At 46.9% G+C, this 15,381-nt stretch overlaps 1 protein-coding gene across 1 annotated transcript in view; it reads right to left on the bottom strand.

Moving 5' to 3' along the window:
* Positions 1-3,286: 3,286 nt before the first annotated feature.
* LOC118210280 (synaptotagmin-14-like) overlaps positions 3,287-15,381 on the bottom strand; it is a 72,407-nt gene continuing 60,312 nt past the window's right edge. The window contains 2 exon segments of the mRNA XM_035386330.1: positions 3,287-10,250; positions 14,092-14,148. Of these exon segments, the coding sequence (XP_035242221.1) occupies positions 9,937-10,250; positions 14,092-14,148 (371 nt within the window). The 3' untranslated portion in view covers positions 3,287-9,936.

The raw sequence follows: 15,381 nt of genomic DNA, 5'->3' as shown, positions 1-15,381 counted from the left end.
ACTCCCAAGGGCTGGAGGGCTACAGTCTCAGAGAACAGCTGCCGTCAGCGGCAGCTGGCAGCCCTTTGCCGGTGGCAAAGCATAGCAGGGAAGTAGACGCATCGGCACAAACGGATATCGTTCCAGTGAGCCCTTAATTTCTAATGCGGTGCAAAATTGCATCGCGATTAGCTGGAGCCAGGCACGGTGGTGCGGCTGAAATGGAACCCTTATGCTCCTCTAGGTAGGAGCTGTTTTAAATACTTAACTGGCTCCCCATCGAGGCCTGGATGGCTCAGATTAGCTTGGTCCACAAGGTAATTCTGTACACAAGGTGGCACTCACCCCTAGATACCTGAAGAAGGTGCTGGCCGGCCAATGGAGGATGCCCCCCCCCCCCCCCCCCCCCCCCGCAGCTGAGTTCCTCCTGAGACTTCTTCCCAGCAGCGAGTTTTTTTCTTGCCACTGCTTGAGTGTTTTTTTTAATATCCACTAGGGAGTTGGATTCTTTTTACCTCACTGCTTGCTTTTTGGGGCGTTCAGGCCTGGTTCTCGCAGTTCTCCTTCTCTCACTCTGCAAAGCGTCTCTTTGACAAATGAAACTGATTCAAAAACTGAATTAATGAAACCCGCTTGCTTCCTGGTCGGGGGTTGCTAACGTTCTTCGGAACGTGGAATTCGGAGTACTCCGGAGTACCCAGAGGAAAGGCCACACACAGGAAGAACACGCAAACGTCGCACGGGAAGCTTCCCACTGGGATTCAGATGCAGGGCCTTCTGGGAACCCCACTGCACCGGTGTGCCACCCTGTCCCCTCGCCCGCTGTGTCCTAAAAAAGGAAGAACCGATCACGGATACGCACCCCTTATTCTGAGGCACTTTACGACTCCAGGACGGAGGTGCTCTCGGTGGAGCTGCCCCAGGGGAGAGTTGGGAAACGGGGAAAACCATCGTAATGGCCGTCAGCGACGTGTTGCGTGGTAACCGAGGGCGACGGTCAGCGGGACATGTTGGCATGGAAAGGGCAGACGGGGGGGGCACTGCCATCTTCTCAAAACTGATACTGTGGGGGGGTGGGGGGGTCGGGCAAAACATCTGGAGAGCAGCCACGGAGACGTGGTTAAATCGGTCTGTTCTCGTTTCAGAAGGAGCCGCGGCGTGTAATTGCCTCAGTTTCGCGTGCTGTGATTCTTCTTCCTTTGCGACGCCAACTGCCTGCGCTTACCCTCTTCGCTCGGGATCCAGGAGGACAATTAACCCCCGCCGAAAACTCTGGCAGTCCCGAGGAGGGCTGGAGAGGGGCGTGCTGTCATGACGGCACCACATCCAAAATTCGGTCTGTTTTTTATTGGCAGCAGATACAGTAATGATCTCATGGCTCACAGTCCCCCCGTCCCTGGACAGCTCAGAAATAATGTCTCCCGCTCAGTGGTGGTACTGTGTTGCCAATTATCTGCACGCACACACACACACACACACACACACACATAGACACACACACGCATGCATGCACGCACGCACACACACACACACATACACACTCACACATATACACACATGCACACACACACAAGCACACACACTTACATGCACACATGCACACACCCACACACACACACACACAAACACGCACACACATGCACACACACACCAGATGGCATTCCAACGATCAAGTTCGGACCAATCACAGTAGAACACAAGGTTTTACTGTATTCCAGGCAAATATATATTTTTTAAATCTTTTTTTTTATAAAAAAAGGGGGAGAGTGGGGGGGAAAAATGCCTGGAGGCGATGTTTGGGACTCTCGTGAGTTCAGCTCTTCCTCTAATTCGCTGTCTCCGTCTGTCTCCGGGGAGGGTGTTAAAGTTTAATACGTTCCTCAGGCTTCTCCACAGGAGCTTCTCACACCTCCAGTACAGAGCTGCTCCTTCTGCCTGCCTGGACGCAAGACAAGAGCAATCTGTGCCTGGATGACTACCTGGATGTGTGTGTGTGTGTGCGTGCGCGCATGCATGTGCGTGTGTGCGTGTGTGCGTGTGTTTGCGTGTGTGCATACACGTGTGTGTGTGTGTGTGTGCGCATGTGTGTGTTTGCACATGAGTGCGCGCACACATATAAGTGATATAAGTGTTTGTGTAAGTAATTTATTCACCGGTCAACTGACTGGCAGCGGCACAGTGTAGTGGTTGGGAAACTGGGCTTGTGACCTGAGGTTGCAGGTTTCATTCCCAGCTGGGGTACTGCCGTGCCATCTTTGACCTGAACACTTGACCTAAATTGCTTCAGGCCAGCGGTCTCTAAACTGCCTGTAAATAAACACGCGAGCTGTGAGCTGCGTGTGTCTTTCCGCAAAGAGTGTCCGCTGGACGTCTATGGTTTATTTATGATACCCGGGTGAGCGCAGCCCCACTTGCCCTGTTGCCTTCAAGCAGTTTCTCTTCTTCTTCTTCTTCTTCTTCTTCTTCTCTGGGTCCGTCTGGCCGCTGGCCCTCTCTGCTCGGGACGTGACGTGGATGCGGAGCAGCGCATTTCCACGAGCGGTGCCAGAGAGTAACGGAGACCTGCGAATCCTCCCGCTTTGGCCCGGCGCGAGCGCGAACTGCAGAGGATCAAAAGCCGAAGCTTTCCAAACAAACGCCGGCGGCTGTATTCTGCAGTGCTACGGAATGCGGCTGTTACTCACTGGATTTTTTTGTTTCACTGTTAGATTTTTGAAAAAGCAAAACAAAACAACAAACAACTATTTTGCTGTATCAAGAGGCAGGTGGTTCCAGAGATGTTGTTTGAAGTTGTTCTGGCTTTGAAGTTCTTTTAATTCTACAGTTATTTAATCCAGTAATCTCGTCTGCACGTTCACAGCCAATCAGGTCTATTTTCCCTCATTCCAAACTTTTAACAAAAAAATACTAGAGCAGGGCTGTCCAACCCTTTTCCTGAAGATCTACCGTCCTGTAGGTTCTCACTCCAACCCTAATAAAGCACACCTCACTCAACAGCTAGAGATCTGGTTGAGCTGCTAATTAGCAATCAGGTGTGCCAAATCAGGGTTGAAATGAAAACCTACACGATCGTAGATCGCTAGGAACAGGGCTGGGCAGCCCTGCTCTTGCTGTTGAATGAGGTGTGCTTTGTTAGGATCGGAGTGAACACCTACAGGACAGTAGATCTCACTGGCTGCAAAACTCTGCAACTGAGTGAAAAGCACCCCCACAATTTAACCTGCCAAATACATGCAAATACTAAATACAAAATAAGTGTATCTGTTCTTTTTGTAAAAGCTGAAAGAAGACACACTGGGCCCAAATGTCACGGTAGAAGTGTTTCTGTTTTAAAACAATGATATCACATACAAACCCTCTTTTTCATAAACTGTCATGTTAAGACATTATTACAAATTAATTCACATCTGTAGAAGTACATTTACACACGGTGACACAATGTTGTCTTTAATAATAATAATAATAATAATAATAATGTTCTCAAAAAATAAAATGAGAAAAATGTAAGGCACCGACAAAATCGGTGGTTGAACAGTAGGCAGTTTTTTTTTTAAAAAGGACTAAAAAATAAAAGCAAGAATTAACCCAGTAAATCAATCAGGAAATAACAAATTAGCAGAGCATAGTAACACACAGAAAATGTTTTTGTTTTAAACCACAGTAGTAAGAACACACCTTGTGAAAGTTTTTTTTAGAAAAGGTGCCAGTCTTGAAAATTTAAGTGACACAAAAAAAGTGCACACAAAGACCAGTTTGTGTGTGTGTGTGTGTGTGTGCCGTGTCTATTGTGCTAGCAACTGTGGGGTTGAGTTGAATGCTTCAACGGATAATGCTGGTGTGATTCTAGGTCTGCAAAGTCCCCCTGACCACCGATCTCAGCTGGTGTTGTCCTTTTACAACCCATTAAAATCTGGAATGGAATCTTCACGGGGTGAACATTATGCTTTGGTTATAAGCTTTGTAACCTACACAGCAAAAGTTTAAGTGTCAGTTGAAATCTAATAGAGATATTTGCTCACTATTGGACTCACATAAAATGGGCTAGAGGTTTTTATTTATTTTTTTGTTGTTGAGATTTTTAACACTGAGAAATTTATTAAGAATTGTATGTATCATACAGTGATTGCATTGAACCTAACCAGCGGTGAAAATCAGCCACCGCAGTTCCAGAAGAATTATAAATATAAAAAGTTGTTTTTATAGTGAGCTTTCAAGCTAAGTATTTAATTGAGATTGCAATAATGGTAAACCTCCAATCAATTTTTACACTCCAATCTTCTGAAATTCTAGAATGCCACCTGTGCCCCCTCTTCTATGACAAAAAGCAAGGCAATGATCAGGTTCTCGTGTTCGCCAAAATCAGAAATGCTGAGAAGTTTAAAAGGCATATTGTAGGTGAGCAGAATTTCAGCTCAGATCTACTGGTCACAGAAGGGAATACTTAACGTATTTTTATAAGAAAGATAACAAAAAAAGCTTTTCTGTATATACTTATGTGATTTATACAAAAAAGCCCATTGCTCTATCAGTCTATCAGTAGAGTAAGGCAAAGCATTTTACTAGGTAAAAGACTGAAGGAGAGGCATGAAACCCAATCAGACACAATATATTAGTATCCTTAGGAGACCTCTCTCCAGACCTGTATTTCCTCATTGAGAAACAAGAGCATTTTTCCTGCTCCTCCCTGTCTGTATTTAACAGACTCTAATTAGCACCAGGATCACACATTCGGACGAGACGATTGGCCGAATGCGCGATTAGGTCACACGCGAATCGCAGCCAACCGTCGGCAGCGAAAAGCCTTGTTCGCCACATGTTCTCAGTCTCTCAGGTTTAAGGAAAAAAAAAAGTTCTCAAAATTCAGAGCAAAGAAAGGTCCTGATCCCGCAGTCTTGAGTACGATGTGAAAACGATGCAGCCTTGATCGGTTTAAGACGAGGAACGATTTTGCTCTTACGCTTAGTTTAGAGGTCCCCGTGAGAGATGTTCATGTGAAAGTGGTTGTGTAAGAGATGGGCGTGCGAGAGAGAGTGTGCGAGAGGTGGACACGTGAAACGTGCATTTGGGGGACGTTCCTTGTCTGCTGCCTTTCACAAGGTGTGTTTCATCACTGTTGTGCTGTAAAGATGTGCTTTTGTCCTTACAAAGCGTACCAGTTCACAAGGCTGAGTGAGATTTTCTTTTCTCTTTTTTGAGTTTTTCTTGTTTTTTTAAAATACATCTTCAATGGGGATAGTATGAGACCAGAGACAGTTCATAATCAATACCACCGCTGACATCAGCACAGTCGAGAAACAATATCACACTTAAGGAACAATGTTTTTCCCATACATTTTTTAAACCCCCATTTTGTACATATTTATATTTCTTCTTTTTTGTTATTCCCCATTTAGACTGCATCTGAAAAGTAAAACATGACCACAGAAGCGAGCGGAGATCACTGTAAAAACTTTTTGTTGGTCTGTTAGGCCCAGTTCAGACCAGAACTCCAGCAGCAGGTGAGAGGAGAGTGGACGTCTCAAAAACTTGCCGAGCAATCACAGCCAATGGCTAATGAATGACCGTTTCCATAACAACGAGCTACATGTTAGTTTGATCAACATGATCCGTCTCGTCCTGTAACTCTTGGAACTCAAGACTTAAATCGAAGACTTCAATCTGATTGGATCTCAGAGACTACAGTGGTCATCAATGGTAGCTTAGATATCATGAAACTTATGCATCCTGAAAACCTCAAACCATCTCACCAACTGATGGCTTTCTGAGCAAAACCGGCCTTCAGTTTTTTGTGAGAAAATGACACAATCGATTAATTAACAAAGGAAGAAGAAACCCAACTGATTAAAAGTACGTACCTCCAAAATCATATTGCTCACAGAGCTTTTAACTTATACCAGACACCATCTTGTCTCAATGTTCTCTTTAATATAAAAATAGATAGGAAAAAATCTATATAAAGTATACAGTATGCAACAATCAATAGGTTAGAAGTATCTTGATCGAAATACATTAGAATTGAAGGAGATCGCAAAGAGATTGAGAAACCAGTTACCCTAAGTGAGCAATAGGGCTCCGCCCCTTCCTGTCTCACAGGAAGCTACCTGTAGCTACCTATAAAACTCACATGCCACCCCTCAATTTTTGTACAATGGTACTGTCCATACGACAAACTTGCCTTTGTGGCCAATAGGCAAGCCATGTTTTAACCTTGTTATGACAGGCTCAGCCAATGAGACCACTTTGCTCAAGACTGCCGATGGTTTTCCTGTTATTTCCTGTTAGTCCACCATTTCAGCGAGCACAGTCAGCCTTGGCTGTATAAAGCACATTGGTCAGCTATGGCTCCAAAGCCAGACGGATATCTATGGTACTGGTCGCAGCTCACACACGCACAGAGCACTTCCTGTGGCGGTTCTGAGCCCAGTGGGCCCGCAATCAGCACCGGGCCACAGCTTTCGCCTGATTGGCCGAAAGCCTTCTGCAATAGGATGGGCTGGGTTCGTTCCTGCCTGGGCATGCCTGTCCCCGCCCCCAGTTCAGAAGAAACTGCTCCTTAAAATTAGCCGCTAGTTAAAACAGCCAGATAGCACATCACTTTGCATTCTCTTCACCTCAGTGTATAACCTCTGTAGCTGTGTGCTTTTCACGTGTGTGTATGTGTGTGTGTGTGTTTGTGAACGTGTGGACGCAAGGAACAGTACGTGTGTGAGCCTGGAGGTACAGTGTATGTGTGTGTGCATGTGTGGACCCCCTCGGCTCCAGAGAAAACTCTTGATTCCCCCCCCTACAGCTCCAGATAGGATCTGAGCCTAAGCTCCGCCCATGATAAGCACAGGAAGCCCCGCCCCCCTTTGTGCACAGGCCACGCCCCTCTATAAGGCAAGTGAGAGAGGATTCGGTGATGCAGCCCACAGCCAAGAGTACCGCTGCCATCCAACCCCTCCCAGCTGAAACAGTTCCCGCCAAATCACTCACTAGAGTATTACACACTAAAGGCAGTGATAAGAGCCTCCTAAATTAGGCCCCCAGAACAGCACTGAGCTCTACTGTAGCAGTCAGGACAGGCTCATGGTAAATATCCACAGCCTTCAGGGGAGTTTAGAAATGGGCAGGGGCCTTGAGTGCTCATTACTGCCACCTTGAGGCCACCTATGTAGGATGCTGGAACACCAACCTTGTACACGTCAGACAGAAGAGCAGCAGAAGACGCACACAGCCGGAGTGGAATTAGCCTGTGTTGAAGGTGCTGGGCAAACTGCCACCTCTTCAACCGTACTGTCGATGCTCACATAGTCAGACACAAGAGAAGGAACCCTTATCATATTAAACAGCATTCAGCCGAGCTGATGACAGAGCGTCTGATTGGCCAGGTACTGACCTAGCCTGAGGACGTAGTGAAAGCATAATTTTAACATTCACTTCAGTTCTACTGTTTACAAAGCCAAGGTTTCCCACAGAGTACATTAAAACCCATACAGCATACTGCCTCTTGGTTGTCATAATATAATAATAATAATCAAATAAATAAATAATAATAATTAGTGCAGTTTGAAAATACCATGGTAAGGAGCTTTCCAGGGATAATTCAAAGAGTGCCATAAAGTTGTATCAGTACGATTACAGTACGTTATATGCGGGGCAAACAGTCTTTTCCAGAGAAGCTAACGAGCTCGCAACGCTACGCTCTCCTGCCTACCTGAAATTCGCCTCGCAGAGTTCTACAGGAGGAGCAGACGGCCAAAAAAGGGTCTTCAGAGATGGCCTAACGTATGCTAACTGCGCACCGCTGCATGAGAAACGCAACCAATACCCCTGAAAATTATATCCAGAAAACAGATCAATATCAAACTCGGGAGAGAAAAACCAACCAATAGTCGTAATGAAAATACCATCAAGCAATAAGAATTAAAACCACCAACATTGTGTTTATAGTTTCTCACAACCCCAGAGATGTTCCACCTTAGCGACTGCTAAGTTTACCCAGGAGTGACCAACATTATCTGTTACTATAAATTTCATTTATTTCCTTCTTTTAGTTGCCCCTCTGTGTGGGACCTCTGGTGAACTGCGCTTACTTTTACTCATGGCATTGGTAAGATCTCTCAAGGGGAATTGTGCTGAATCATTACTGGTTTATGGAGCCTTCCTTCTCTCCCATCAGCTGAGGCTACATTTCTCCCCATTTCCTTTCGACTTCAAAGGCCTATCATCCAAACAATTAATCAAAGATGACTTGTATCTCCATAGGAATGACAAAATAGCATTGGGTGGATAGCTTGATAGAAGTGGACTTTAAAATTCTGCGAAAGACAGACTTTCAGCTACATGCCATTGTGTGGAATCAATATTATTGGAAAAACAAAACGGGGGAAAAAAAATCATGAGATAACTTCGCCACAATGTGTACAATGTGCACTCTCATTTGTATAACAAGAAGTCCAATAAGAAAATGAAAAGCTTAATTTCCACTTCCACCCCATAATGGAAACCACGGTGGAGTTTACTGGAATGCTTTCTTACCCCAAATGTAAACCGATTTACCCTGTTGTTTTAAAAGGGTTTTTTTTAGGCCGATACCAAGTGTTCATTACAACATGTGCGTACATGCACTTGCGTTAAACTACAGGTGACAGGTGTGGACGCACACCTGAACTACTTCGAATGATGTGAAAGCCAAAAAAAGAAAAACAATTAGCATACTCTTGATGTCTAAAGTTAATAGGCACTGGTATCACGTACTCAGCCTCAGCCTTACATGCACGATCACCACGGTGGCAGTCTACGGTCTCTGAGCTGCACTCAATCTTTTTCTCCTTCACTTTCGAAACAAATCCCATGCGCCTCCCATTGTCACACCGGATTCTGCTAATTAGCAGCTCAGTGAGATCCCTAGCTTTCCAACGAGATGCGCCGTGTTAGGGTTGGAGTGAAAACCTACAGGACGGTAGATCTCCAGGAATAGAGTTGAGAAACACTGCTCTGCAGTAGCTGTTGGGTGAGATGTGCCTTGTTAGAGTTGGAGTGAAAACCTACAGGAAAGGGTAGATCTCCAGGAACAGGGCTGGACAGCTCTGCTCTAGCTGTTGGGCGAGATGGGCCTTGTTAGGGTTGGAGTGTAAACCTACAGGACGGCAGATCTCCAGGAACAGGGCTGGACAGCTCTGCTCTAGCTGCTGAGTGAGATGGGCCTTGTTAGGGTTGGAGTGTAAACCTACAGGACAGCAGATCTCCAGGAACAGGGCTGGACAGCCCTGCTCTAGCTGCTGAGTGAGATGTGCCTTGTTGAGGCTGGGGTGAAAACCTATAGGACCGTACATCTCCTGGCACAGGGTTGGGCAGCCCTGTCGTAAGGTTCTAGCATGATCACGGAGCACTGCCCCTTCCATTTCATTTAAAGGGCTGTAAAATCACCGTGTGAGAGGCTCTCATACCCTTGGCTATTGATTCATATAGAATATGACAGGGGAGCTGGCTGTGTGCGGTGTTTAGATGAACCTGTTTGTTCCTCGTGCCCTTGTACCTGTGCATGTTGTGCTAGTGATCCTTCGGTGGACGAGCTTAATGGCTGTAGGAGGGGTAGAGCACAAAACATCCCCAAAAAACACCCCCTGCCTCGGGGAGCCCCACCGGTCACCAGGAGCGAGCAGGACGCCTTTCCCCCTTTCAGCCCAGTCCTCAACCTCTTCAGTGTCCCGTTTGAGAAACAGACTCTGGCAGGTCAGGCCTTTTCTTAAATTCCACAGGCTGGCATTATTCTAACCTCCAGGCCACACCCACCTTGGGCCTACACCGGCACTGCACCCCACCCCCACCCCCCACCCCGAAACGCTTCTCCAGTTCCACTGGAGGACAGTTCAGCGTTTTCCAGAAGCTTCCATTTCTGCTGCCTCCCTCCCTTCCTTCCTCCTCCTCCTCCCCCCCCGCCTGCTCATCATCCTCTTCCTCCTCCTCTTCCCCCTAGGTCTCCAGCAGGCTGTGCCAGCGGCACACCTGCTGGCCCTTGGACTCCTTCATCAGGGTCCAGTGCGAGAGCTCCTCCTCGCCCGAGCTGTTGAGGCCCAGCGAGATCCAGCCAATCATCTCCTTGCGCTTCATGCTGCGCTTGTTGTAGACGGAGAGGATGAGCGTCACGTCCGACAGCTGGAACAGCGCCACCTGGAACACGAAGGTCTCCTTGTAGGTGGGGTTGGGCTGGCCCCGGCAGATGGACGTCTTGCACTTGGACATCTCCTGGCCCATAGAGTTCAACAGGGTCAGCTTAACATAGGTGTCTATGGAAGGGGAGGGGCATAGAGGCGGTGGAGGGGGAGAAGGGAGGGGGCAAGTTAATGATTGACAAGTGCATTTGATTACACAGCTACTGCACCCACTTCCCTGCCACTGGCTAGAAACACGGTCTATCACGATACCACACATCTGAAAACATCTATCATGATACCACACACCTGAAAACATCTATCATGATACCACACACCTGAATGGGTTCCATGGTTACAGTAATGACTTTTCTTTATACTGTTACTAAAGCCCCAGTCACATAAGGACTTTATGACTCTAGGTCACTCTGCAAAAAATACTGGACGTAATGCATCAAATTGACAGCTTGTATTACAAGCTAATTGTTTTCAATTAACCCCGTACTGGTATCCCCTTCTATCAAGTATAACTGCACAGGATAGAGAAATTTTTGATGTCATGCAAGAGGTGTAATTTGATGGGCTTTATATTTAATTCATATATTTTAGAGAATTTTTAATTGAAACAGGCAATGAATTAGCCAGTCAGGGTATTGTCTTTATAAAGGAGTTAATCTCCAGCAAGACGGTTGAATCACCCCATGATCACACTTTTTTGAATTGGCCGGAAGTAAATCTTTCCATTTCATCTGTCCTTTTTTGTTCAAACGCTTAAAAAGAAGCTGGATATAAATAGCAGCCATATTTCACTACTTACGTGAAGGCTCAATTAATTTCAGTTTCTGATAAATGCGATGCTCTCCATCCGTGTCAGAAGGATCTTTGATTTCCTGTCAGGATAAGCTCAGCCTCGGTGCGTCTTTTCCGTTTCAATACCTCTTTTCGCCTTTTGCACTCCTCTAATAGTGACGCAACACCTCGGGTTGGGATAAAGCACTTGATGATTTATTCACGCAAACAAAAAAGGAAAAATTCTAACAAGCTTTCTAGGAAGCGAAGGGGGGGGGGCAAGGAAAATCTATTTCCATTGCTACTCAGTTACATTTTTTTTTTCTTCAAACAATCATATGTTTTGTTTGTTTATTAGTTTTTGTTTTTTGTGATTTCATGCCAGAATCCAGATGGGGCGGCTGACACAAAAGCGGGGCGGTTGAAAATGGCGGGCGGGTGTGCGGCGGTCACAAAAGGCATCGCAAACACACTCTCGCGCGCGCGTCTATTCACACCCGCCTCCGCCTCCGCTCAAAAGCCAGCTTAATAATAATAACGCTAATAGCTAGGGCGCGTTCTCCCTCCTGCATAAGCACGCTGCGCCCCCCCCCCCCCCCCCCGCTCCCCCCAAACCCCCTGTCGCCACCCCATACCCCCCCCCCCCCAGCCTTTTAACTCTCCCGCCCCCCCCCCCCCCCCCCCCCCCCCCCCCCCCCCCCCCCCCCCCCCTTCGTGTCAGGAGCGTGCTCGTCTTGTCACAGCGGAGCTTTCACCGCTGCCAGCTGCGACTTTTGAGGCTCCGCCCCCGTGCCGCCCTAAAGAGGCTCTTCTGCTTTCACGCTGCACAAAGGGCTGGATGAAGCGGCCTTGATTTTCCATTTCTCCTCCGCCGCCACCGTCGCCGCCGCCACCGCCGCCGAGGCGGATTCCGCCGCTGGGCTGTCAAAGCCTCAAGTCCCCCCCCCCCCCCCCCCCCCCCCCCCCGCACAGGAGCGGAACGCTACGGCGGCCATTTTGTATTTTATTTTTGTATATTTATTTTTTTTTTGCGCTAAACGCGGCGAGGGTTGCGATCGGCGGTTAAAACGTGACTGACTGCCTCCGCCCCAGCTGCGTGTGCTCGACGGGTTTCTAGAGACCCCCGGAGCTACCCCCCCCGACGAAAACTCAAGCTTCAGCTCCACACTTTGGGTAACCGTTCCTTTGAAGTGGCTTAAAAAGTTAGCATTGGCATTGTTGTTCCTTTTCTACACAATGTTTATAAGTAATTCTGTTTTTGGAATTGATTTTCATTCACGCAACTAGATGTTCATTCGGGGGGGGAAAAAACTTTTCCCCCCAGTTTAGATTGTATTGCCATTCTCTGTGTAAGTGGTTAACTAGTTGACTGACAACCATCTTTTTAGGCTAAATCTGGACGGATTTTCCGAAACAGAAAATCAAGAAATGGTTCCATATTTTAGACTGACTTTGGTCATCACTGATTCTTCCAAGCAACAATGCGTCCATTTTAGACACGGCTTTCAAATGATATTCCTTCAGGTTATCCCTGGTGTGGTACCATACAGGAAATTACCTGGAGTATCCTATGCCCATATATGGACCTCGCGCCCCTCTGTTCAAAACCTCAGTCATCTGTTACACTACCCTGAGGGCTACAACTGCACATGCACAGTCCAGAAGGTAGAATGGGTTTCTTTCCAGAAGTTTCTGCGACATCGAGTGAATGTTTTTCCCGCTGTGGGGGATACGAGGTGCGATTCGGGTACCCCCTCACCCTAGTTTCTGTAATTTTTGAAAGTTTTTGTGTTCCTGATGCAGAAGGATCTAGGGGTCTCTCCATTGGTCCACAATTACATTACCCCCCACCCCCCACATCCCATAACCCGTATTTAACTTATGACGGGGGTCTCCTGGATGCCGTCGAGCCTGGGTAGGGGGTCCCTGAATCATAACCGGTTGAAACCGGCTGGTCTGAACTCATTCTCTAAAGGCACAGTATGAGGAGGAACTAGGGTCTTACACCATGAGGTGAAAAACGTACACCCTCACGTTCAGTTGTTGCTGTTGCAGGCAGTTGCAGTGATATCGGCAGTGGTGGTCTGTCGCGAAAGCACTCACAATGCCAAATTCGACAAATATGACTGACTGCCAAGCAAAAAAATAAATAAATAAATAAATTTTAAAAAATTGCCACACCCCCGAGGAGAGCCACCAATCACATAGCAGGGCTTGCAGGCGACCCACAATGCATCAAGGCAGGTGTTAAGAGAAGCAAGCAGGCGGACAAGACTCACAGACTGAGCAGGGGATGCGATGCGATGGAAGGTACCAAAGAGCAAGGCGGGGGGGGGGGGGGGGGGGGTTTGCAGGGGGTTAGGCCGGCCCACTGATCCCGTGGGGGGGGGGGGAGGGGGGTTTAGGAAGAGAGGAATAGATTGTAATACACACACAGCTTAGAGTTGGCAGGTTTTCTTTATGGATGCGGTCTCCTGTCACAGAAGGGATTAAGGGCTTTTCGGAATCAAACATTTACCACCCCCGGGGGCAATTTGCTGCCAGCACAGCTAAAAATACGGAGGTGCTTTAGAATTTAAATATTGATAAAGCATTAGGGGTCCACTGGCCTGACATGAATCCACAAATGGAATGGCTCAGTTTTATTTATAAGCGTCAGCTAAAAGGTCTGAAGGTTTCTTTTCCCTCAGTAATACTAGCCTTAGAGTAACTACAGTTTGAAACGTCTCTCACGGACAGAAACTCTGTAGAACATGCTATGCCTTTGATATGAGTAACTTTGGTAGACAGGCTCTGGCTGTGGTTTTTAACTGTGTCATAGAAGCACACAGAAAGCACTGCAGCGGTTCATAATTACACTGAAAGGATACACAGTGTGTCTGAACATTTCCAAGCTACAGGGGAACCAGCAACCAGGAAGAAAACGCTGCCACTCTCTAGCCTACTGACACTGAGAGAGAGACAGATAGAGAGAGAGGGAGAGAGAGAGAAAGAAATCCACCTGTAATGGCAGAGAAAGAGGGAATAAAAAGAAAAAATAAATAAGGAGAGAATCAGAGGAATGAAATGAAACAAGGAAGAAAGAAAGAGAAGGAAAGAAAAAAAGAAAGATAGAAAGAGACAGTGTCCAACACTGATAGTGGAGAGAAGGACCAGCAGAAGCCTGGGTCTGGCGGCAGAGACTCACCTCTGATTATATACACCTGTCCACCTATCAAGTGTTTTAGACAACAGAACAGCCCATCTGACAACAGGGGTTGGGAAGCAGTAAGAGAAACAATGACCAAGATGTCAATAGTTGGGCAAGAGACAAGGGAAAACAGTTAGAGAGAGAGAGAGTGAAAGAGGGAGAGTGAGAGAAAGAGGGACAGAGAAGTGAGAGAGAGAGAAGGAGAAAGAGAAAGAGAGGCAGAGAGGGTCAAAAGGTCAAACTCATCACAACAAGGTCAACAAGAAGGTCATTCTTGGAGGAGACTGACAAGAGATCAGATTCTCTCGGGTAAAGACAGAAGGAGGGACAGTTTTTTTTTTACAGCAGGTTGAGCTCGAGGGGTGGGGGTGGGGAGGAAAGAGGGTGTGCTCCAGCTGACCCTGGGGAAGGCAAGGTGCAGCTGATCCAGGGTCAGTCTCAGGTACCCACCCTGGACGATCGCTCGTACAGGGATCAGCTGACCCGGGGGTCAGCTTTGTTCTGCCCGGATGACCTCACGTAAAAAGGGGTGTCACGGAATGGTTGTGCGGACCATGACAGCCCGCCCAACATGCCGACCTCAGACGAAGAACTCTGTGTGCTGCAGTGAACGCTTACTCATTTAACACTGACCCTCGACTGCTGCTTAACATTCCCTCTTACCTGAATAACCTACATCACCACACCTAGTCTGGCTTCGGCCAAACACATGGGCTGAAATACAATATATTTAAGTCAAACTTAAATGTTAGCCATTTTAGAAATTTTTTGCTATTAATGCAGATAAAACATTTACAAAAAGGTTGTAACATGTTAATAACGATGGAGGTCTTCTGTTGTTGTGCATCTACAGTCAAGCTCGGACCCACCAGGATGCTGCATGAGTTACTGCAAGTCGGATTTTAATGTGGAAAAACAAAGGGAGACATAGAACCCATCGAGCGGTCTGTAACTCATTTAGCAGAACCCTTGCGTTGCAAAACGATGAAGTAATGGTGGAACATCAGCCTCTGAGAATGGGAATCAGTGGCCTTCTTTACCCCAGTTCTCTCTGGAGCATTTGATGCCTTTATGCACTTTAATTAGTCACAAACATATCTCTGGAGTTAATCAGGTCAGCGGTTAGCTACAGCGGTGGACCAAACTGTAAATCAATCCAAGGGGAGTTGATGTGATGCGATGCGGGTACTGGTACTGTGATTATAATGTGACGCTGGTAATCTGGAAACAGGAATTTGTGGGTGCTTTAAAATAATGTAAAAAAAAAAAACAAAAAAAAAAAGGAAA

Source organism: Anguilla anguilla, chromosome 1 (genome assembly GCF_013347855.1).
Source record: "Anguilla anguilla isolate fAngAng1 chromosome 1, fAngAng1.pri, whole genome shotgun sequence".
Classification (NCBI taxonomy): domain Eukaryota; kingdom Metazoa; phylum Chordata; class Actinopteri; order Anguilliformes; family Anguillidae; genus Anguilla; species Anguilla anguilla.
The sequence above is the reverse complement of the archived record's forward strand: the minus strand, read 5'-3'. Positions and strand labels throughout refer to the sequence as shown.